The following is a 23,223-nucleotide window of genomic DNA, read 5'->3' as shown; positions in this document are numbered from 1 at the left end:
TCTGTGGAGTGCTGGGCGCGGAAACCATGCTGAGAAGAGTCGAGCAGATCGTGGGACACCAAATATGCCGTCAAGGAGCGATTTAGCTCCTTCTCCAGAATCTTGGCCGCCATGGGCAACGCGGCAATGGGCCGATAATTTTTTAGGACAAGGGGGTCTAGTGTAGGTTTTTTTAGCAGTGGCTTGATTATTGCCCTCGTCCAGCTAGCGGGATAGCAACCGGACTGCATTGCTATGTTAATTAGCTGAGCTAACTCCTCTGCAATCACATCGGCAGCCAAATGAAAAACTGATGGCGGACAAGGATCTAGGGGTGATCCTGAATTGATTAAGAGGATCAGCCTATGAGTTTCCTCCACCGTAAACGGAGCAAACTCTCTGAGAACCGTAGAGCCCCTAGAGCCCAGTTCCTGGCTCTGCTCGCTCCACTCTGCGCTAGGGGACATACTGCTGAACTCATTGTAGATAGTCTGTACCTTCTCCTGGAAATATACTGCCAGATTTTGGCAGGTTTCCAGGTCAGATCGGTAGGTGTTGTCCTGCGGCGGTTTGGCAAGAGATGTTATAGTCTTGAAAAGCTCCTTGGCCGAGTTGCCAGCCTTCCTAATTTTAGTTGCAAAATAGTCGCTTTTAGCTGCAACTATTGCATGCCTGTAAGCTACAAGAGTGGAACTATAATGTAATTTGCCCTCAACACTATAATCCCTTCTCCACAACCGCTCGGCTCTCCTACATGCCCCCTTCAAAATCTTAAGCTCATTGTTATACCATGGTGCGGATGGTTTGCCTCTCCTAGAGCCAAGCAGCTTCTGAGGAGCTACCATCTCTACCGCCGCTGTCAACCAATCCTTAAAGAGCAGCGACGCCTCTGTGATATCATTAGTGTAGGAGGGACGTGAGTCTCGCAGGATAGGGAGGAGCTTATCAGTGGTCACCTGTGACCATGGTCTGATCATATGTTTCTCTGCCCTATGGCCTGGGGGAGTAACCGATATCCCGGTCATGGCAGTAAAGTTCACTGCCTTATGATCGGACCAGGGAAGCGGCAAAGTTTTGGCCACCTTCAAATCCATGTTATTAATAAAAATGCCGTCTAATGTGTGTCCCAAACTATGAGTGGGGCTCGTGACCATTTGAATGAAATCCATTGCTGCAAGATTGTCAATTAGCACGGCCACCTCAGACTGATCTATGTGTTCTAGGTGATAATTAAAATCACCGAGGATCATAAGAGGATGGTGATCCATCCGGGATTCTAAAAAATGCATAAGCATTGCAGGGAAAGTGGACTTGGGACCAGGCGGGCGATAAAGTAGAATTCCTTGGAATTTATTCAAATTGGTTACATAAATAGTGAAAAACAATGCTTCCGTGGGGAGGTCAAGGTGGGTTTCCACACAAATTTTGAGCCGTGTAGAATGAACAACTGCTATTCCCCCTCCTTTCTTGTCTAGTCTGTCCTGGGAGGCGACCACATACCCACTGGGTAAAGCAATATTCCAGTCCGGACCGGATGTATTGTCCGTCCATGTTTCAGTCAAAAAGATTAAATCATACGCCTCTTTCTCAATCAAGTCATGAATTTGATAGCAGTGTTTATGAAGCGACCGAACGTTCACCAAGACACAACTGAGCGATTGGGGTGGTCGAGACCTCATCATTAGATGGGACCTTGCCCGATTCATATTCGCTGACTCTCCCCCATGCTGCCTATCCGGTATGGTCTGGCCACCCGTCTCCCTGTAATACTTCCGGGACTGGACATTACACTCACAACATGAACTTGGCCCTGAAGCCTCCCGACACAGATCCCAATCATGGGGCCTGCATGGGGCGTTGTCCAGAGCCAACAGCTCACATCTGCTATATGAGTACCGGTGCCAAGAGGCAGGGGTCCTGGCGCTGGGCGTGGATCGGGCGCGGATTGGCGCAGACGGGCTTGCCTTTGGCGCGCCGCCGGCGCGCCCGCTGCGCTCACCCGCTGCGCGGCCGTCTCAGCGCCATTTTTCAATTGAGAGTAGCCACGCCCCCCAGCTGACGCATCGAACCCAGGTGCAATGCGGGCCCGCCTACAGCCGGGTCCGCTTGGGTCGACCGTCAGGAGCTACGCAGGGAAAGTGCGAACTACGTGCCTTCCCCCGGTGAGCCTAAAACTGTGCAAACAGCAATGTGCAAAATAGTGGTGGCAGCAAAGTTAAAATGAGGCAGAGTCGTTTTTTTTAAAATGACAGATAGCATCAATTAAAGGATTAAAACTTCCACAGTGTCAGGAAACAGCACAATCTGAAAGAGGCTAAGTGAAGCCTAGAGGCCAAACAGAGATGTCTCTCTACAGACCGCTGCGCGGCCGTCTCAACGCCATTTTTCAATTGAGAGTAGCCACGCCCCCCAGCTGACGCGTCGAACCCAGGTGCAATGCGGGCCCGCCTACAGCCGGGTCCGCTTGGGTCGCCCGTCAGGAGCTACGCAGGGAAAATGCGAACTACGAGCCTTCCCCCGTTGAGCCTAAAACTGTGCAAACAGCAATGTGCAAAATAGTGGTGGCAGCAAAGTTAAAATGAGGCAGAGTAGTTTTTTTTTTTAAATGACAGATAGCAGCAATGAAAGGATTAAACATTCCGCAGTGTCAGGAAACAGCACAATCTGAAAGAGGCTAAGTGAAGCCTAGAGGCCAAACAGAGATGTCTCTCTACAGACCGCTGCGCGGCCGTCTCAACGCCATTTTTCAATTGAGAGTAGCCACACCCCCCAGCTGACGCGTCGAACCCAGGTGCAATGCGGGCCCGCCTACAGCCGGGTCCGCTTGGGTCGATCGTCAGGAGCTACGCAGGGAAAGTGCGAACTACGAGCCTTCCCCCGGTGAGCCTAAAACTGTGCAAACAGCAATGTGCAAAATAGTGGTGGCAGCAAAGTTAAAATGAGGCAGAGTAGTTTTTTTTTTTAAATGACAGATAGCAGCAATGAAAGGATTAAAAATTCGGCAGTGTCAGGAAACAGCACAATCTGAAAGAGGCTAAGTGAAGCCTAGAGGCCAAACAGAGATGTCTCTCTACAGACCAGTTGGCTCCTGTACATCTCCAGCAGTTGGAGTGTGGCAATAGTCCTGCGCGCTGTAGTTTCAATGGTGACCAGTACCAATCATGTAAAGTTTTAAAACATGACAACATTTCAAACGTGCTTCCCTTGCACCTTTGTCTAGGGCTTCTATTATGTCTGGCCAGATATCTTCAATTGTAATATACATACGCTCCTGCCATTTCTCTCGAAGGGTAGTAAGGTGTGGTTGTGAGTATAAGTGACTAGTTAACACACCATACAGTCCAGACATCACTCCCTTGTGGCATCCCCAAATTAGCAGATAGTTCAAAATTGGTGAAGACTCTAATGTCCAGGGTTGAGGCCCAAGGCTAGTATTACTTGATCTAGTATCTTAATTTCTCTTGATCTCCAACTGGGCCAGTGAGGTGCACGGCCATTTATTCGGATGCTCTCGTTGTTCCAAAGTGGAGCTTTAGAATGCAAGTGAATGGTAACCCCAAGAAGACAATGTGCTCGGTGCCATGTTTAATATGTTGCTTGCATCACTGGGTGAGGAGGGGACATTCGTGGGTTACGGATTCTGCATAGAAATTCAAGGCCATCATCACGGTTAATCCATAAGTGTTCTGTTGTGACCCATTGTGGAGGCTCATTCATACCTGGGAGTAAATAGGCTAGTTGTAAGAGGTGAAGAGCTAAAGAATAGTGTTCTAGAGATGGTAAATCTAAACCTCCATGGGAACGACGAGCCATTAGTTTGGCAGCAGACAAATGAGGACGCCTATAACCTCAAACAAAAGCCTGTACACGGGCATCCATTTGGCGCAATATAGACAGAGGAACTATAATCGGAAGCATTCCAGGAGTATAGGTAAAGCAAGGTAAAGTGACCATCCTTACGGCTTGGACTCTACCCCACATGGAAAGACCAAGAAGAGACCATTTGGCAAAATCAGTTTCCATTTGTAGTATAAGGGCATTTTGTTGTGCCCGAAGAGAGTGGAAGAGGCTAACTTTTGTCCCAGTTTACTTTATCACCGGAAATGGCTGCAAACCTGTCGATACTCTCAAGCACTGTTGGCAAAGAGTGAGGGAGGACTTTTAGAGTAAGGAGAATGTCGTCTGCATATAAGTATATTTTAGATAAGCCTCCTGCTATAGGAAAGCCCTGAATCTGTGTTGAATGGCGGATAAGGGAAGCAAGGGGTTCCATCGCTGGTAGGAATTGAAGGTTGGAGAGTGGGCAACCTTGCCGGGTACCCCTTTGGATTGGAAAAGGGTCAGAAATAAATCCTCCACAATTATTTATTTATTTTATTTTATTTAAAACATTTGTAGAGCGCGGCTGTCACCTGGCAGGTATCCTGGCGCTGGTAGCTTACTCCTGGGATTTTTGTCGAGGGGTGACTAGGGGCGGACGGGGTTTGAGGGGTGGGGGAAGAGCCATGTTTTGATTCGCTTCCTGAAGGGTAGGAGGTGAGGGATTTGGCGGATATCGGCAGGCAGACTGTTCCAAAGCTTGGCCGCAGCTACTCTGAAGGATCTTCCCCCAATTCTGGCCTTCTTGCATCTGGGTACTTTCACAAGGCATGCGGTTGCGGACCTAAGTGTTCTGGTGGGGATGTACCACGAGAACAGACGTTGAAGAGGTCTAGGTCCTGTACCGTATAATGCCTTGAAGACCAAGCAAAGGGCTTTGAAGGCAATGCGTTGCTTCAAGGGAAGCCAGTGCAACTCGGCCAAGGCAGCGGTGGCCGAGGATCTCCTGGTCCATCCAAGAGCCAGTTTGGCTGCTGCCGACTGAACTCGTTGGAGTCTGTCTAGCAGTGTCGCAGGGGATTCAAGCAGGAGGGCATTACAATAGTCAAGGCGACTGAGAATCGTGCACCTGACTATCGATGCTCGGGCTGATGGTGGTAGTAGAGGCAGGATTTTGCGCAGTGAGCGCATAAGGGCTGAGCAGGTGGCGACTGTTCTTGAAACCTGCGTTTCCATGCTCAGTTGGTGATTTAGCATGATGCCCAAATTGCGAACGCTGGTAGCAGGTAGCGGGTTGTTTAGGTTTTCCGGTTCCGGTTTACCTCGGCTACAGGATTGTCGTATAGAAGGTGGACTTTGGAGATAAGCTGATCACCTAGTCCAAAGCACTTCATGGTGGCAAAAAGGTAACCCCAATCAATGTGGTCAAACTCTTTTTCCACGTCTAAGGAAAGAGCCACCGCATCTTCTGTCATTTCTTTTGCAGACCATAAAGTGTGGGCTAGTGTTTGAAAGTGATTCCTAGAAGAATGGCCTGGGACAAAACCAACCTGTGTGTGATGTATAAGGGATGGAATGACTTTGCGAAGTCGTGCTGCAAGAATACTTACAAAAATGTTTATGTCTTCATTAATAAGGGAGATGGGACGATAACTGCCACAAGAAGGCAGATCTCTGCCCGGTTTGGGGATGACCGCAATCAATGCCCTGTTTGAAATAGGACCAAGCGAGGCTGTCTGAACAGCTTCATGAAAAGCAGAGTGTAGAGTTTCAATTGATTCCTCCCCAGACCATGTTATAATATTCCGCAGGAAATCCATCTTCTCCCGGAGATTTGTGGTAAGGCAATCTAGCAATGGCTGCAGCAATTTCTTCTTTGCTAATGTCACCATTAAATACATTTCTACCTTAATCAGTAAAGTTAGAAAGGTCAATATTTGCAAGATAGGATGATAATTGATCTTCAGTTGCATGAGTCTCAGGGGTATAAAGTCTTTCATAAAATGATGCAAAAGTGTTAACTATATCATGTGAATTAGTAAGAATCACTTCACTTCCGTCTGTATAGCAGGGATAGCCATGGCCGCCTCATGTTGTTTCAGCTGTGCTGCAAGTAAACAACCTGCTTTCTACCCTTGTTCATAATGTCTGCCTTTTAGACGTTGAGGGGCATATTTGGCTTTAGAGGAGTACAAAATATTGAGCTCCATTCTAGCTAGCTCTAAGCATCAGTGGTTGGGAACTGTAGGATGAGAGGTATAAAGGTGTATAAGGGAGACAATTTGATACTTGAGTTCAATAGAGCGAAGAGATGCTTTTTTATTGGCCTCAGATGCATCTCTCATCAGTTGACCATGAATAGTTGCTTTAGCAGCTGCCCAAATGGTCCTATGGGAAGTAACTGTTGATTTATTGTTGATTAGGTATTCAGAGAAATGTACGTAGGGATGAGCGATAACTCTGAATATTCATACGCCATGGTTTACGGCCTGGGGAAACTAAACCTATGTCAAGAACAAAGAGAACCGGGGAGGGACAGAGAGAGCAGCTCCCAATATATGGGATTCACTAGCAATTGCAACTAGTGAGTGAGATATAAGAAAATAGTCTATTCCAGACTGAGTTCCGTGAGCAGAGGAGAGGAAGGAATACTCCTGATCTGTATGGTGACAAAGGCGCCATTGCTCCACTAGTCCATGGTCCGATCTTATGTCTCTCAACAGGGCTTTGTCTCCCTCATTACATTTGTCCAAAGGGCCTGTTCTGTCTAAAACTGTGTCATGAGCCAGATTCCAGTGTCCACCAATGACATAGCTGGATGCTCCGATTTCTACTAACAAACAACTCAGGTTGAGAAGATAGAAGTGTTTGGCTCACATTGGAGCATATAGTGAGCCAACACAGAGGGTCCTGTCACCTATTTGTAACTTAGCAAAGGTATACCTGCCATCTGGATCAACCCAGGTCTTGACGGTAGTGACAGGTAAGGATTTATGTAAGAGAATAGCCACTCCACATTTCCGTGGATGATTCTCCTTAGAAGTAGACTGTGTTGTCAATCCACAATGGATGACTTTTCCCACCCAATCCCGGCGTAGCTTGGATGACTAAAGCATCCAAATGAGTCTCTTGCAAAAGAGCAATATCAGCTCTTTTGGTATGAAGGTAGGAGAGTACATTCTTACGTTTAATGTAATGTGTAAGACCATTGGCATTCCATGAGATAATGCGAAGTGAATCAGAAGAAGAAGCATTCATTGTTATGTGTTCAGTATAAATCAAGAGAGGTTGGTTTTTGTAGGAACAACTGATGTAAGGAAATAAAGGTGTAAGATTATAAAGGGGAAAGTTAGGAAAGAACTAGGGTAAAGAGGACAAGCTGTGTAGATAAGTAGAGGGGATATCAGAAACAAATGTGGAGAAGAATGGGGGAGAGAACTATACAAGGGAGAAAAAACTGAAGAAAGGAGAGGGGAAGGGAAGAAGGGAGAAAGAAAAACTCCGGGTAAGGAGAAAGACTAAGGACAAGTACATAATCAAAAGGGGAATTAATCATTTGTCCTGTTTTTTAAACCAGGGTCATGTGTCCTTGCCATCTAAAAAAACCCTCATTCACGTGAGAAAATGTCAGAGCAGCATATCTAGATTTTCCGACTCAGTTAATAAGTGAAACGCATCTTCATGAGTTTTTATTATGCTTTCCTCCAGGAGGAGGGAGACCAACTGGTAATTTCAGTAGTGATCAGAAATAGGAGTAAGAGTGCGAAGTGAAGTTAAAATTACCTCCAATCCTCAAAATTGCCTTATTCTTGTAGGAAATGGGGTTAGATTAAAATAATATATGGTGCGTGAATAGAAGGGCTACTGTTCTATAGCACCTGCTTTAAAAAGGTATGTGGTTGACATGTTTCAGCCCCTTTGGTGCCTGATCGGGTCGGGGGGCTTTCTTCAGGACCATATAGGAGAACGTGACTGTTCGTAACGTGCGGGGATAAGTTGTGCACTTACACTTCTTCACAGTGGGCCTATTAGAACACTGGATAGTTACTGGTCAGTAGTACCTGTAACTGAAAAAAAAGAAATAAAAATGACCATGGACACCAAAGCAATTCGTTACTATATCAAAATTATTGTGCTTGATATGCTAGATGCTATTAAGGCTAGTTATTACATGAGATCAATCCCTAGCTAGGGAAATTGTTCATATTATGAGGACTCAGTAGGCGTGGTGATTAATACTGACGTTAAGGATCGATGTTGATGTCATGCTATTCTCAAGAAAATACCTAGTGAGCATCCTTTTTATATGTGGCAAGAAATTATGGGCACACCATACTTCTGGTTCGATGTCGCATCTGGAAAGTAATGCTCACATCTGTGTGCTATTATCGGCAAGTATTGAGCGCTTCAAAGTGTTGGTTAGTGGCGCGCTTTGGTAAAATAGGTGCGTTCGGGTAAAGCCCAAGTTATAGTACGGTAAGGGCCTTTTACAGTTGATATGGGCCTCCACTAAAAATCAAATAATTGTCACATGTTGAGTTAGGCAAATACATAGGAAGAGACAGGCCATAATGGTGACCGTGTCGCTTGCCGTTGAGATATTGGTATCCACGTGTTGCGTGCAGTGCTACAATACCTTATTTTGGCGGTCTATTGGGCTTCATTCAGGGACAAGAGGAGAGTTGTTAACTCTGACTGTGGCAGAAAAAAGTAAAATGAAGTTAGGAGAAAGGAAATACATGATGACAATATGCGGTGTTCGCATGTTGTAAGACATACCTTTTGGAGTCTCCTTCACAACTAGTGCTGGCTCCATTTCTTGTGCCCCGGTGACGCGGGCCGGTAGCAGAGCCGTATAAATGGTGTTAGTAGTTGTCATAGTAAAGAGACTACAATGTCTATGTGCACGTGGGAAAATGTTAATAGGGACGTGACTCTTGTATCATGTTGTGGAGTGAATAAACAATCAACTAAATAACTCACTCGATTATGGGGCATAGATTAAGATTTAAAATGACCAAATATATTAATAAAGCAGCTTGTTTCTGATGTTATTGACTCAATATGAATCAGAATTGCGTAGTTTGTATAGTGGATCTCTAATATATACCAGTCTTATACTCTGGTGCAATTTTACTGGGCATTACATAACATAGTGATAGCATGGATTGTATGGCTTCTGTGTTTTGTGGAAAAAGATACTGGGGTAGTTTGTGTACTAGCCATGTTTTTTGATGTGTATTTAGTCTGTGGTTTTTACAGTTCAGGATCATATCAGGATCTGTTAAGTGTGTACTGAGTGTGTTATTGTCTTAGCAGGTGTGGTATTATTAGTGTTACCTCTGCAGGAACTAAATTCTTGAGTTATGTCAAAAGGTCCATTAAAGTGCAGAGGGTGCCTTCACATTCCTTTAGGCTGATGTAGCCGTTAGTCTCTCTGTTGTCTGTCTGGTTTAATCATAAGACGGTGTGCCATGGGATGTTGTAGTTCAGCCCAGTTTTGTCAGTTTTAAGACGGTGAACCCACCGTTGTTCTTTCTCAAAAAGAATCCGTCATGCGTTATGGTCGTTTTCAGTTAATGTCTCTAGAATTACCAAGTTAATTTCTTCAACTGTGTGTTGGGTGTTGATGAAATGGGTACTCTATGGTGGTTTTCTTGCATGTAATGTTGCTTCTGTGTTCTCCAATCCTCTGTTTGATCTTTCTACAGGCCATATTAATGTACTTGGGGTTGCAAGGGCATGTGATCATGTAGACTACATGGGTGGTATTTCAGTTTGTGTGATGTTGTACGGATCATTTAAAATCTGGTGTGAGTTGTAGACTCTTCGTTGCACACAGAGCATGACCCACATGGGTAATGACCTGTAACGGGTGCCATGTTCCACAAGTGTGTGATTGATTCTGTTCTAGATTTTTCAGGCGGCGGTCTTGTATGGACCAACTGGTCGCGTATGTTCGTCGTCCTTATGTTGCCGAATCTGGGTTTGGGCCATTTGAGAGATCTTGACGTAAGAATGCAACAGTTTTTGTTTATGATTTTTTTCACTGTGTTGGAAACTGTATTGTATGTTGTCACGCAAGTGAGTATGTCTTCAGTTAAAATAGGAAATAGAAATAGAATTGTCACTTGTGTATATGTAAAAGGACAAGAGAAAAGAAGTAATGGTTAAGTTCTAGAGCATCTGGAGGGAAAATGAAAAGAAGGGGTAAATGTGCTTTACAGGAGAGATACAACACAAGCAATATAGGACTATTCTCTACGGGTCTAAACGTTCGGTCTATATGTGCCGGGGGAGTCCCATCAGGCAACAAGATTACTAGGAAAAACACAGCTATGCTGTAAAATCAACACCATTGAGGTAGAGAACATGAGAGTACTCATGTATTCAAATATTCGGTTCATAGAATAAAGGACAGGTTTGAAAGACGGAAAGATAGGGGGAAAAGGAGAAGCAACATAAGAGTGCAGCATTAAAGGAGAGGAGGAGACCAGGGGAAGGGAATAGGGAAGAGGGAAAGTGCGAAAAAAGAAAGCCTATGTCATTCAGAATTCATCATATGTAGAGTACAATGAAAAACAGCTTTTGCATAACATATTAATTACGAGTAAATATCAACACATTTAAATATTATAATTAAATATTATTTTGGATAAATATTATCATAAGTCAAGAAAAGGAGAAAGGAGAAAGAGGGGAAAATAATATGTATGAGGGAATCAAAAGAAAAAGAACATTATAGAGCACATAGTGCATAACAGGTAAGCAAGAATACATGTATATAACCAGCCATCCTAATCAATGTCATACAAAATTTACAAAGCAGAAAGTAAAAGCAAACAAGAGAACAATTAAACACTATCATATGTACATATTAAGAAAGGCAAGGGAAAAGCAAAGGGAAAAGGAAAAGAGGGAGTGGGGAGGGGAGGGGAGTAGAAAAAGGGAGTAGTGTAAAAGAGTAAAAAAAATCAAATAAAAGAGTAAATAGGAACATTATAAAGTAAGCAATGTATAACAAAGTGATAGAAAGTTCAGGTACTCATCCATTCGTCTATCCGTCCACGGCAGACAATAAGGTAGTGAATTTCCATTGTTTCATCAATGTAGGGCAATCAAATAGACAGACAGAGTTCAAACACTCCTCCCTCAGATGATGAAGAGGGTTTAAGAGGAGAGCATGATTTGTCTCTGTCTCTTTCTTGCGTAAGAGCAGCCTGCTCACGATTTCCCAAGGAGCGAACATGTCTATCTGGACTTCAACCTCTACTTTGAGACCGTCCTGGTTTATGTCGGGATTCACCAATGAGTGTCTTAATATTCAATGACGAATTTGAGGATCAATCTCTGATATAGACACAGTACAGTCCATATTTTGAGGAGTAAGATTGTCAAAAAACTGTTCAGATATTCTGGATCAAAAAATTCTTTGGAGGTTCCGTCTTTACTAATCTGTAGACGTGCAGGTTCAAATGAGGCCGTACTTGATGGCTAGTTGACGCTGGCGAGGTTGGAGAGAAAGCAAGGCCATACGACGCTTGTTTATTTCTTCTGAGAAGTCTGCTGTCATTCTGATCTCATATCCTTCAAATGTGTAAGGGCCATGTGTACGAGCCGCAGTGATTAATTGGCGAGCCTGCTCATGGCGTAGAGAACAAACAATGAGTGGACGTGGCCACACTTTGTTTTCCCTCCCTAGGTGGACCAATACGATGTGCTCTCTGCATCTCCAGTGGTGGGTCAAAAGTAAGACCTGTGATCTATGGAAGGGTTGATCTTAGAAAGGATTTAGTGTCAGAGCATTCTATTCTTTCTGGAAAACCAAAGAGACTGACATTGTCTCTGCGACTTCTGTCTTCCAAATCTACCAATTTGCTTCTATGGAAGAGAAGTTCTTGGTCACGGTTCGGTATAGTATCATGAAGGTTCTCCATTGAAACAACCCGTGCAGTGAGACCATTGATCCGACTCTGAAATCCAGGGATGTCTGCGCGGATGGACTTGGTCTTAGCTGTGAGAGCAGTTTCAGATGTCTCCATACCCTCTAGGCAATGGCCTACTGCTGAGATTTCTTGGAGTGTCCGCTCCATAGTAGAATGAGGTGATGTTGCCATCATAGGCGTAGGTGATTTCTGAGTAGAGGGAGTGATATTCAGAGATTTTGAGATGGGGCGACCCTGATTTAGAGCCTCCAAGAAAAGGAGTTATTTTGCTGGTTTTCCAGTATCTTTTCCAGAAGGCATCCCCAATGTTCCTGGTAAGATCCTTTAAGTAAATGCTTTCCTGATCTGGTGCTTTCAATGTAGTAATCGATGAGTACAGATATGCGTGAAGCAATTAAAGAGGGGAATAGTAATAATTGAATCAAGTCAAAGAGGTTAATGTACCTCAGGTGCAAAAGATGCAAAAAGAGACCACCCTTTGAAGGATCAGAAAACAGCACACATTTTATCTGAGGGGTACTAACCTCGTCCAGGTTTAAGAGTAAAGGAGAAACCATATATTGTTGTCTTTTATGGACAGACCGCCTGTAGGAATGGCTGATTGAAAATATAATATTGGTGGTTAAACCTTCCTAAGATGCTTGAAATCAGTATACATTTCTGCAATAGGAGCACTGCTACGCCCACTTATAGAAGAGTTGGTGCGTATTTTTTAACTGCTAATTTATTCACTATTGAAGTATTAACTTCTTGGCTCAGGAGCAAAGTGTAAAATGACCATTATGCTGAGATAGATATGCACTAGACTCCCACATTGATAGTTGTCAGCCTTCTATCTTGACAACTGCACTAGGGTGAGTTGTGACGATGCGTGAAGGTGTCGTGATAGGGTGTGGCAAGCTACTCTAGAACAAATCTTCTTTTGATAAATTACACCTGTGTACACCGCCACAACACCACACAAAACATGGGTAAATAGATGTCACCTTGAATGCAAAACCCTGTGGGTTTTTGTGTACTTTATCTCCAAAAATGCATTAATGTTAATTAAAGATGAGTTTCACCTTTTCAAGGCAAGTTAGCCGTAGCACACCTCCCAATGCTGCTTACCTGGCGCCTGCAACACCTTGTGATAAAGAGGACCCAGTCTGCCCTGCTTGAAGTAGAAAACAGACCAGAGGTACCACACTCTGTTCAGCTGATGGAATAGGAAAAAGAGGATAGGTTTTTAAGATTTTGTCAGGTAATGGTGCGTTCTTCCCACTCGGTGACAGTATGAACCAAATATTACTCCACTTCAGAGGAGTTCAGGATAGAATGTCACCCGGCACCAAATTGCTTGAAGAGGCGGACCCGTCTCCACCCCAGAGCCATTCGACATTGATCGATGTGAACTGAGCAATGGCAGCTCAATGGGGAGCCCGAGCTTGCCTCAGACGCCTCCTTCTCCTGACACTTGGCAAAGATCAAGGAGCACGGGCTCAGTCCGTGCCAATTGAGCATAGGTTCAAAACCACGGGACAACAAGCTGCCTAAGGAAGAGAGCATGCAAGACTCCGCTCCAGAGCCGTCCGATGCCTCCATCAGAGAACACAAATCCGGTGAGTACAGGCCACACAAAATCACATCAGCAGTGTCGCAGCATCGTAGCATTCCACCCGTTTTTAGGCCTCTCTTAGTTTCTTATACATTAGACACATTTGGTAGCAGAAGGGTCTCACATTGAAAATCCTCGGCATATCCGCTGACTTTAACAAATGTGCTGGTTTTTGTTACGGTAATAGGAAGCTCTTTGTCGCTGTCCGGGGCTCCCCACAGCGCTGTGCTCCGAGACTAAGCAGCCATCTTGCTGCGTGGCCAGACCGCGTCCCAGATAGTATAACTTTTAAATAGTAGACAAAAATGGTATTATATTCTACAGTTCCTGACCTGCCATACTATACCTAATCTACCATACAGAAACTACGAACCCTACCTACCCACAGCAGCCTGCCATTGCTACCATCCTAAACTACCTACCGTACCCATCTACCAAACCTATCACACGGAACCTATCACGCCCACCTACTGTGATAAATACCGACCATTCATACCATTCCTCACCTATTTTAACCTAACATAACAAGCCTACCATATCTTCTAACCTACCTACTATACCTAACTTATCAACCCACCTAACTACCATACCTAGCCCAACATACATAACCTATCATACCTATCAAACGTACCTACTTGACTTTCATATCTCTCTATCATATCCACCATAACTAGCCTATCATACCTTCCATAACTGCTGTACCAAACGTATCTTCTATACATACCGACCACCCATAACTACTTATCAAACCTATCATACCTACCATACCTGCCTACCCTACCTACCATGCCAATCTACGATACCTAAAATACCATAACTAACTGATCTACCATGCCCGTCTGCCATACATGCATAGTATGCCATGCCCAACCTGCTATACCCACCTACCTATCATACCTACCTTCTATACCATACTTAACCTACCATAGCCAATCTACCATGCATATCGTACCTAACCTTGCACGTCTACCAGGCCTAATCTTCCTCCATCTTTGCAGTGCATACATCTTACTCCTGCTCCAAGGTGGAAGTTTTGTTAAAAAGCGGCAAGATATGTCTATGGATCCTGTAGTACTTGGTTGAGATGCTGGAGCCTTCTACAGAAATCACTTGCATCTAATTTGAGGGACAGCCAGTAATGACCTATGGTACTGCAGCCGGCATCAGGAATGAGCTGATTGCAGCTTTTGAATGTCAATGATTCTTTCAAATTAGTAAGACCTAATGGCTTTCCCAATGGTCATTTTGATTCTATTGCTTCTTTTTTCACCTATTTCTATGCTTCCTCTCTTCTCTTCTTTTTCTCCTTCCTCTGCTCCACTCTTTCTTTCTTTGCTCTACCTCCACACCGTTTTCCCCATTCGTTCAATACTCCCTTTTGAGGCAATGTGTCATATTATTTCCATGGGCAACCTTCTTGTCACGGAGTCTCCTTTCGTTGTGCTAGTGAAGTGCTTCCTGAGTTCCAAGATGGATTGTGATCATTACTCCCTCTGGGGTCTTCCTCATCCCAGATCTCACTTTAAGGTCATCGTGAACTGCGAGTGAGCTAGGGTGATAGCCAGAATGTTCCAGCCGTGCCGTATTGTTGTAAATACGGCACGACCCTGCGTTTTGGAAATGTCAGAGCACGGCGCTGCCAAATTTAGCGCAGCTCCTCACTCAAACATTTCCTTGTACATATGCTCTCTAGAGTTTGGACAGTGTCAGCCACTTACTTATCAGCCATAGCACAGATCATAAAAGGGTCTGCAGTGACATTATGGAAGAGTGTGTATTATAACTGAAAGAGGAAAGAATTTCAGACTATTACTATTCAATCATTGGGCACTTACCTGTGACTTCCCTTAAGTGTTGATTTAGTGTTATTAAAAGTATAGCAGGTTTTCTGAGAAGTACTACTAAGAAGGACCAGGTGATGTAGTGAAACTCTGCTGAGAAATGCTATCTAATTCGATGTAGGTTTTGCTAAGCAGTGAAATTGAGTAGTGTTTGGACCCTTCCAGTAACAAAGACGGCCCACTGGGAAATGTTGGGAGTGTGGTATTGGTCAGGAGCATATCTGCCATTGGTGCAGCAGGTGCAGTGGCACATGGGACCAGAGGACCAAGGGGTCCACTGAACCCCGATTGTTGCTGTATTTCACTGTTCAAATAGCAACCAGGGGGCCATTTCCATCCTTGCACTAGGGCCTATGACACACTGGCTACTCCCCTGATGTTGGTATGTTACAGAGATTCGTAAAGGAGAGTATTATCGTTAGGGTGGCCTTGCAGGGTTGTCGGTGTTCAGATACTTTACTGCATGATCTCAATGAATCTGTCAATAACTGGCCTCTATTTTCTGACTGAGTTGGACGATCAGTATTGTGAGTCTGGTTAATATGCTTATTTCGTGAATCTGTTTGGTTGTATGTGTGATGTAATGTTCACTATGGTTTGCTATGTGTAGCTGGTTCGTTTCAATTCAGGTATGTGCAGCCTGGGAGGATTCATATAGGCACTGACAAGGAAAATTATGCAAACACAAAATTATATATACATCTTTTTTTGGAAGAAACATTGTATTAGATTTTCAGATACAGAACAAACTGCATCAACAGTTAAATGCTATAGCTCATAAACTATAACCCGCAATGTCCATACCACTACCACTCTTTTGTTTTCCACTCTGGACGTGATCAACATTATTATGAATGAAGGAAATGTCATCTCCTAATAACCTACCCCAGCATTTGCGGGATCTCAACCTCATTACTTTTTATCCGTTTAGTCGAAAAGCTGTAGTGTCCTTAATCAAGGTGGGCACATTGTCGTCCCTTGTATAGCTAGGTCTTCTCAACCAAATGTAGGTGTCAGAGCGCCTTACGATGTATAAGTGGTAACCTTATTTGGTAAAAACGATCACCGCTGCAAAAACCTTAGGTGTCTTCCTAGTCTCTCAGCTCAGCCTAGAGTCATGCATCAAGTCAACAGTGAAAAGGGCAAACTACCACTTTAGACTTTAACACATCAGAAAATGTGTTCCCTAATCAGACCTTAAGATCCTTGCCATTAGATGCTTCCTTTTTCTTCCAATACGTGGCAGCGAAACGGTTGACTGATCCCAGCACATGGCATGTCAGTGTTAAGGCAGACTCAACCGCTCTACACGGATGCCCCAGAATGTAGACAGATCAAGACAGATCAGCCAACCCACTAGAGGCTTCCGGAGATATCCAAAGGTAACTAAGACAGCAAGAATCCACTGGGAGGGAAAGGGAATTGATGAAAGAAATATATACGTGAACATAGGAGAGAGTTCAGAGTCAAATCACCCTTAGGGCCTGATTACGTTGTCTGCTGGAGTTGCCTCCAACGAACATCGCTGCGGATAGGGAACTGACCGACCTCAGGTCAGCGGTTCCAACATTGCAATAAGGATCAGTCGCAAACTTCAATTTTTCAATGGGAGCTTTTGCGGTGGGCTGAAACCATCCGCAGCACAAGCTCCTATTGAAAAATTGAGGTTTTTAAACATCCCTACATCATGTGGCAGGCACCTCACGGTGCCTGCCACACGGTACAGGGATGTTAGGGGGGGCACCATAGGTGCCCACAAGGGCCACATGCGGAGGGCCAGGGGGGAAGGGGCCCTGCTAGTGGCCCCCAAAGTTGATTTCCAACAGCCTTTCTTGGAAAGGCCGACAGGGAAAGGCTGTCAGAAACCGACATCATAATCTCGACAGCAGAAATGCCGTCCTTAAGGTATAATGAGGAGACTCCGACACACCGACGGGCTCCATGAGCCCGTAGGATTGTGTCAGTCGGTCCCTATGACTGCTGCCTCTGACCGCACGCAGACCGCAGCAGTAGATGCAGTTCGGACCGCATCATAATCAGGCCCTCAGTGTTTTCTCTTCATTAATTCATAATGTTACACACACTTATTTACCGTCTAGAGCTTTGTCCTACTTCTAGTGCGTTTCTCTCTATCATTGCTTAGGTCAGATGTGGTGTTTTCTAATGATGAAACACACATATCTGTGATACTTCAAAGACATATTCTGGTGACTATCCATATCTATTCTAGAGTCAGTCAGTCGCTCAAAACCACTTTATTTGGTGAGTAAAAACCATAAAAGTACACTGCGTACAACATACTATGACAATAAAAATATCATAAATAATCTTAGGCACCATGAAACATTTCATCACCAGATTCATAAAAAAAACTGTTAAAACGAGCTGCAACTATTAGCATCAAAAGGGAAAATCTAGATAAAAATGTCTCTATAAGATCTCTGGAGGGGGCGAACTGTCCATATTACAAGCCGATTTTTCCTTTACACGTGTTATACAGCCAGACTCCTCAGGTAGAAAGGCAAATATTAAAACTGAGTTCATCTGTTCATAAAGACGCAACCGAAGTACTTAATATGATGTGCCTTCTTTTCCTTTGCCTAGCAGCGGCAACTAAAAACTTGTAATATTAAAAGTCTCCCAGGGGTCATCCAGCATCTGCAAGTATAATAGTGCTGGCCTGACCTGTGTAAAGCGTTTTCCCTTTAAAATAGGTACTAAATACTTTCTATGCATATCGCTAAAATGATCACAAAACATTGTAAAGTGCATAGTGTCCTGGATGGAGAAATTATCACATGTACATAGGCCTAGATCATTCACCCTTCTCCACCCCTGCGGTTCGGCGAGTAGACAATGCAAAAAAATTAAGCCGAAATCTGATGAAAAGAAAGCGATAATAAGGCTTAGTGACAATTTTCAGACAGGGTTCTGTCAATGGAGATGTTTTTAACAAGAGGTATGCTCTCACCGTGGGTTTTGTTTTCTCACTCGCCTCTCCCTCTAAAAACATCATGTTTAAAAAGTGTTTTTTAGTCCACACTAGATCCTCTTTCCTAATTTTTTCTGGAGAGTCAAAGAGTTCGGGCCCCCTAGTTTCTTTGAGATCATTTTTACATATCGTTACCACCGGATGCAGTTTGCTCTAACCAAGGATACACACTCCTGTGCAATCTCACGGTTCAGCACCAATTCTGGATTGGTCTAGATCGTTAGCCAGCATACAACTGGGGCCAGACCTATCAGGTCAGAGACAAAGCCAATGCCTAGATCTTGATGGGTAATGTACGTGGGGGTGGATTGAGGAACCAACAACAGTTTCCTTAGAAACTTATTTTCCACTATTTGTAAACCCTCTACCGGCTTATAACTCCAAATTGCAGACCCATACTTCACAATGGCAATACATTTGGATCTGTAGATATTAAGCATAGCTTCGATTGGCTTGGCCCCACGCCACTGCGCAAAACCAAGAACGGCTGCTGTAAATCTTGCCATGGCATGTTTTTTAGCTTTCTGTTGAGGTACCCACGAACGCCTCTCATCAAACAGTACCCCCAAATAAATAAATGAGGTCACCCTAGACAGTTCTGCACCTTCACAATAAAAGGTTTTAAACTTTTTTGGTCTCTGGCCCATGATCATTGTATGCGATTTGGCTATGTTGACATTTAGATCCAAAGATTGCAGAAATACCCCAAAAGAAATCCAAGAGCCTCTGGAGCCCCACTGCTGTGCATGCTAGAAACACTGCATCATCCGCGTATAAAAGGGCAGGGATAACACTTTTACAGAAGAATCGATCAGGGATATAGGCCTATAGCAGCATGGGCCACCTCTCTGACCCCTTTTGTAGACTGGAATAATGGTGGAGTGGGACCAAGACCTTGCGAATCCATGCTGACTAGCCACATTAAAAACTTTAGTTAACATTTTTGCCCAGAGTTGGATTCAATTTATATAAGACAGCCGGGACACCGTCCGGGCCAGGGGCCTTGTTACTAGTCATTTTCGTAATTGCTAGCTCTACTTCTTCAATAAAAACCAAAGTAAAAAGGCCCATGCTTTGATCTAGGGGAGCGGGGGATCCCATCACTACCGGGTCATGATATATGAGTTTAAAATGAGAGAACCATTGATCCTCCATGATATTACATTCCAACGGGGCGTTATTAATGCCAGACAAAAAAAGGTTTATTTACTATTGCCCAAAATCTGGCGCTAGCCTTAAGGACGTCCACAGCAAGTAATATCTATTCTAATAAATGTTGTGCTAAAATAGAATGATACTCAGAACAATTCTTTTGAGGAGACCACTTAGTTGGTACTTCACAGCAGTTATTAAGGGGAAAACACGAAGCAGAATGTCAACTTTACATCTGCAGGACAGGTAATAATAGTTCCCGAACAATACATAAACAATTATCCAAAATAAGCTCTAACTCACAAATCAAAGATATTTTCATGAAAACATAGAGAAGGGCAATCTGCAATGCCGAAGACATGAAATGAAGGTTCCAGAGAAGAGTCACAATGGAGAAGTACCAAGGTCCAGAAAAAAATGGTGATTAAATTGGAAATTAAAGATGGCAGCCCTATTCATCGCCGCAAGAGATGACGCTACCTCACCTCTCTTGAGAGTTCAATGATTTCCTTTTCTGTTCCTTACAGGAGAACAGCAGTCTGACTGCGCTTGTGTAAAAAAGCATCATTCTTTGTACAACACTGTGATATTTGTACAACACTGTACAACACTTTGTACAGTGTTGTACAACACTTTGTACAACACTGTGATACAACACTGTGAATGTGTTGTGTGTACAACACTGTGATAAAAGCAAATAATATGAAGGGTGACTAAAAAAAAAAAAACTCTTTAGGCTCCATACCTTACCTGTTCCCAGCCAAATCAGCATCCACTTCACCTTCTTATTTCCAGTTCCAGGGCTTTGGCTATCTAAATCTTATGTGGTTGCAATTGTGACAATCAGAGCAATGTCAAAAGATGTAGTCCTTCATCTTTATCAGCTAGCGGGTCCAGGATTACTACCGCACATTTTCCGTAATAAAAGGGCTTAAGCCGGCCAAAACAAATTGATTTTCCAACACACCCTCCAAATATGTATCAGTGTACCTACCTCTCACCCACACCTTGAGCACAAGCCAAATGTGGTAGGAAAAATGCGTTTAAGGTGGTAGGAAGAGCTCTCGCACAATATGTCTTTATTTTTTAGGGCATTGGCAGGAATACCAATTTTCAATGCACATTATGAAGGTTGTTAATTTTATCCTGCACTAAAAGCATTCCAGAACAAAACAGTACCTTTTTTCATGGATCTGATCTTATGTATTTAGATAGAGAAATATGTTTGGGTACTCTGGACGGTGAACATTTGAGCAAATGCTAGAGTTTTGCCTCTATTCGTGGTGTGGCTCGGTGTATTGTAGACGGTTGAAATTTGGGAATTCACTTTGAATTAATCCGGTTGTTAAGAGATCAGTTTTAGGCAGGCAGGAAAAGGTAAACTCTATGAAAAGGAGGTGCACTGTGATGATACGTCTGTTTGAACTTGAAAAGTTCCTCCTGGGAGATTACCTGGAAATTTTCAGGGCTTCGAACATAGAAGGAAATTAGTTTCTTGCGCATCCAGTGTTGTGTCGATTGGGAACATCTGAAAGACAAGGTTTCATGGAACTTGGCCAGAGCTAAGGTTGGGGACAAGATTGTTTTATTTTATGTTCATTCAGTTTCAAACTGAAGAGTGTGTTTTGAAGTTCTGTTTTTGAATTAGTGCCAGTTCTGGTTAGCAGACTGCTGGCTTTGCCAAGAGTGAATCTAAAAAAACTTTTGGTGCACTGGGCTCGCATTTTCAAGTTTAACATCTTTTAATATAGCCTTATAGCCCCCTGAGCGGGCTATACCGGCCATTAAAGGCTCGCTCCAGCGTTAAAGGCCCGAGCCGAAGGTGAGGGCCTTTAACAAGGGAGCGGGACTTTAATAGCCGGTATGACCCAGTTATGGAGGGCTATAAGGTTATTAGACCATTCTGCCATAAGAGGGCAGAATGTTCATACTAATAAAACAAAGGCCTCTCGGAGCCCGAGGGGGTTTAAATCCCCTCAGGCTCCTAAAGGCCTTTGTTCACAGCAACAGCTGTGAACAAACACAACGTGGAATCTTGCTCTGCGGGCTTTTACTGGACCGTAGAAGCACAGAGCACTCCATTGTATTCAATGGAGCACGTCACATTCCAGTGTTCTAATATAGCCTTATAGCCCGCCGCAGCGGGCTATACCAGCCATTAAAGGCCCGCTCCAGCGTTAAAGGCCCGAGCCGAAGGTGAGGGCCTTTAACAAGGGAGCGGGACTTTAATAGCCGGTATGACCCAGTTATGGAGGGCTATAAGGCTATTGGAACGTTCTGCCACAAGAGGGCAGAATGTTCTAACAAATAAAACAAAGGTCTCTCTGAGCACGAGGGGTTTAAATCACCTCGGGTTCCGAGAGGCCTTGTTCACAGCAACAGCTGTGAGCAAATACAAAGTGGAATGTTGCTCCGCGGGCTTTTACCACCCCGTAGAAGCACGGAACACTTCATTGTATTCAATAGAGCATGCCACATTCCAATTTTCTAATAGATTGTACAACTTTTGTTACCATCATTTCGTAAAATACGAAGTATCTAATCGCAAAATACCTCATCAAAGTTTAGTGAATATGAACTGTTATTCTCACATTGAGTCTAATTTTGTTGTCAAACAAATCTAGAGTTTTCCAATTGATGCTTACTGTAAATTATCTGTCGTGATGTCCATAAGCAATGTTGGTGAGGTTGCCAGAATTGTACTCTACTGCTTTATAATTTTTATTAAGGCAGTTTCCCAAATACAATTGTTTTAAATACAATTTAAATAAACCAGTGACAGCACATCTCAGGAACAGGTTTGAAATTTAGAATGTAGAGCTGAAATGCAAACATCCAGAAAGATAAATTGTTGCGTTTAAAACCAAAGAAAGACAACGTTAAATATGCTAAGCTGAGAGAACCGACTCCCTATTGATAAATAAAAAGGTGTTAATACTCCTTACTCCCAGTGCCCTCCATTTACACACGTCTAAGTGCACAGCCAGTCTAGCTTGCTAGTTGGTATAATGGTACTGCTTCAGAGGTGAATGTAGTGAATTTAAAGGCATTTCACACCAGAAATGTAATGTCTAGAGCAGCCTGAGCTATTTGGGGAATGGGGCAAACACGAGGATGGTCTGGATTCGCCATTTCAGACCCATAGCTCCTCTCTCTCCTCTCTCTCTCTCTCTCTCTCTCTCTCTCTCTCTCTCTCTCTCTCTCCTCCCCTCACCTCCATGACCCCCGTTTCCTTCCTGACTCCTTCTCATTGTAACACTCTCATTCCTAGGCTGGATTCTTCTCCCGTCGGTACAAGCTGATGATCGATGAATCCAATAACCCTGATGGCAATGAGACGCCTGTGGTGCCACCAACAGTTGAACAATGAGGCGTCTGGTCTATCTTCCACAGGCAAGTTCTAAATAACCTCGGAACCTGGAACAAAATGCTGACTTGGTTCATCTGAGAAATATCACAAGCAAAGACAAGGCAATAAATGGTTCATCACCAGAGACCTACTTTATTTTGTCACATACGACCAAAAGTGACTTCATGAGCCAGACACAGGCTGAACTTGTAATAAAAGCATGGATTTGGAGCCTGGACATTGTCTGCAGTTTGCGTTTTTTCTTTAGGCCTTGACCAACTTTACATGCAGTCCCAAGTAGAGGAGATGTCCTCTACTTGGACTGCATGTCCTAGAGGCCCATAGGAATCAATGGGAATTGCATGCGCAATTTGCGAGTACTCCATAGGTACTCGCAAATTGCGCATGCAATTTCAAGGGTGCAAGGGTTCCAAAAGGATACCCTGTTGCACCACTGAAATTCCCATTTTTACACATGTTGTGCACACACATGCCCAAAGTGACTTTACTGCATTTTTCAAAGAAAACGCAAATTACCATCAAATTTA

General features: G+C 43.7%; 1 protein-coding gene across 1 annotated transcript in view; it reads left to right on the top strand.

Annotated features, from left to right (window-relative positions):
* LOC146811427 (integrin alpha-X-like) overlaps window positions 1-22,912 on the top strand; it is a 665,400-nt gene extending 642,488 nt beyond the window's left edge. The window contains exon 30 of the mRNA XM_085615067.1: window positions 22,598-22,912. Within this exon, the coding sequence (XP_085471193.1) occupies window positions 22,598-22,696 (99 nt within the window). The 3' untranslated portion in view covers window positions 22,697-22,912. The remainder of the gene's footprint in view (window positions 1-22,597) is intronic.
* Window positions 22,913-23,223: the final 311 nt, after the last annotated feature.

The sequence above is a fragment of the Triturus cristatus genome, chromosome 7, assembly GCF_964204655.1.
Source record: "Triturus cristatus chromosome 7, aTriCri1.1, whole genome shotgun sequence".
Classification (NCBI taxonomy): Eukaryota; Metazoa; Chordata; class Amphibia; order Caudata; family Salamandridae; genus Triturus; species Triturus cristatus.
Note: the sequence above shows the minus strand (reverse complement) of the source record. Positions and strands in the feature narration are given on the sequence as shown.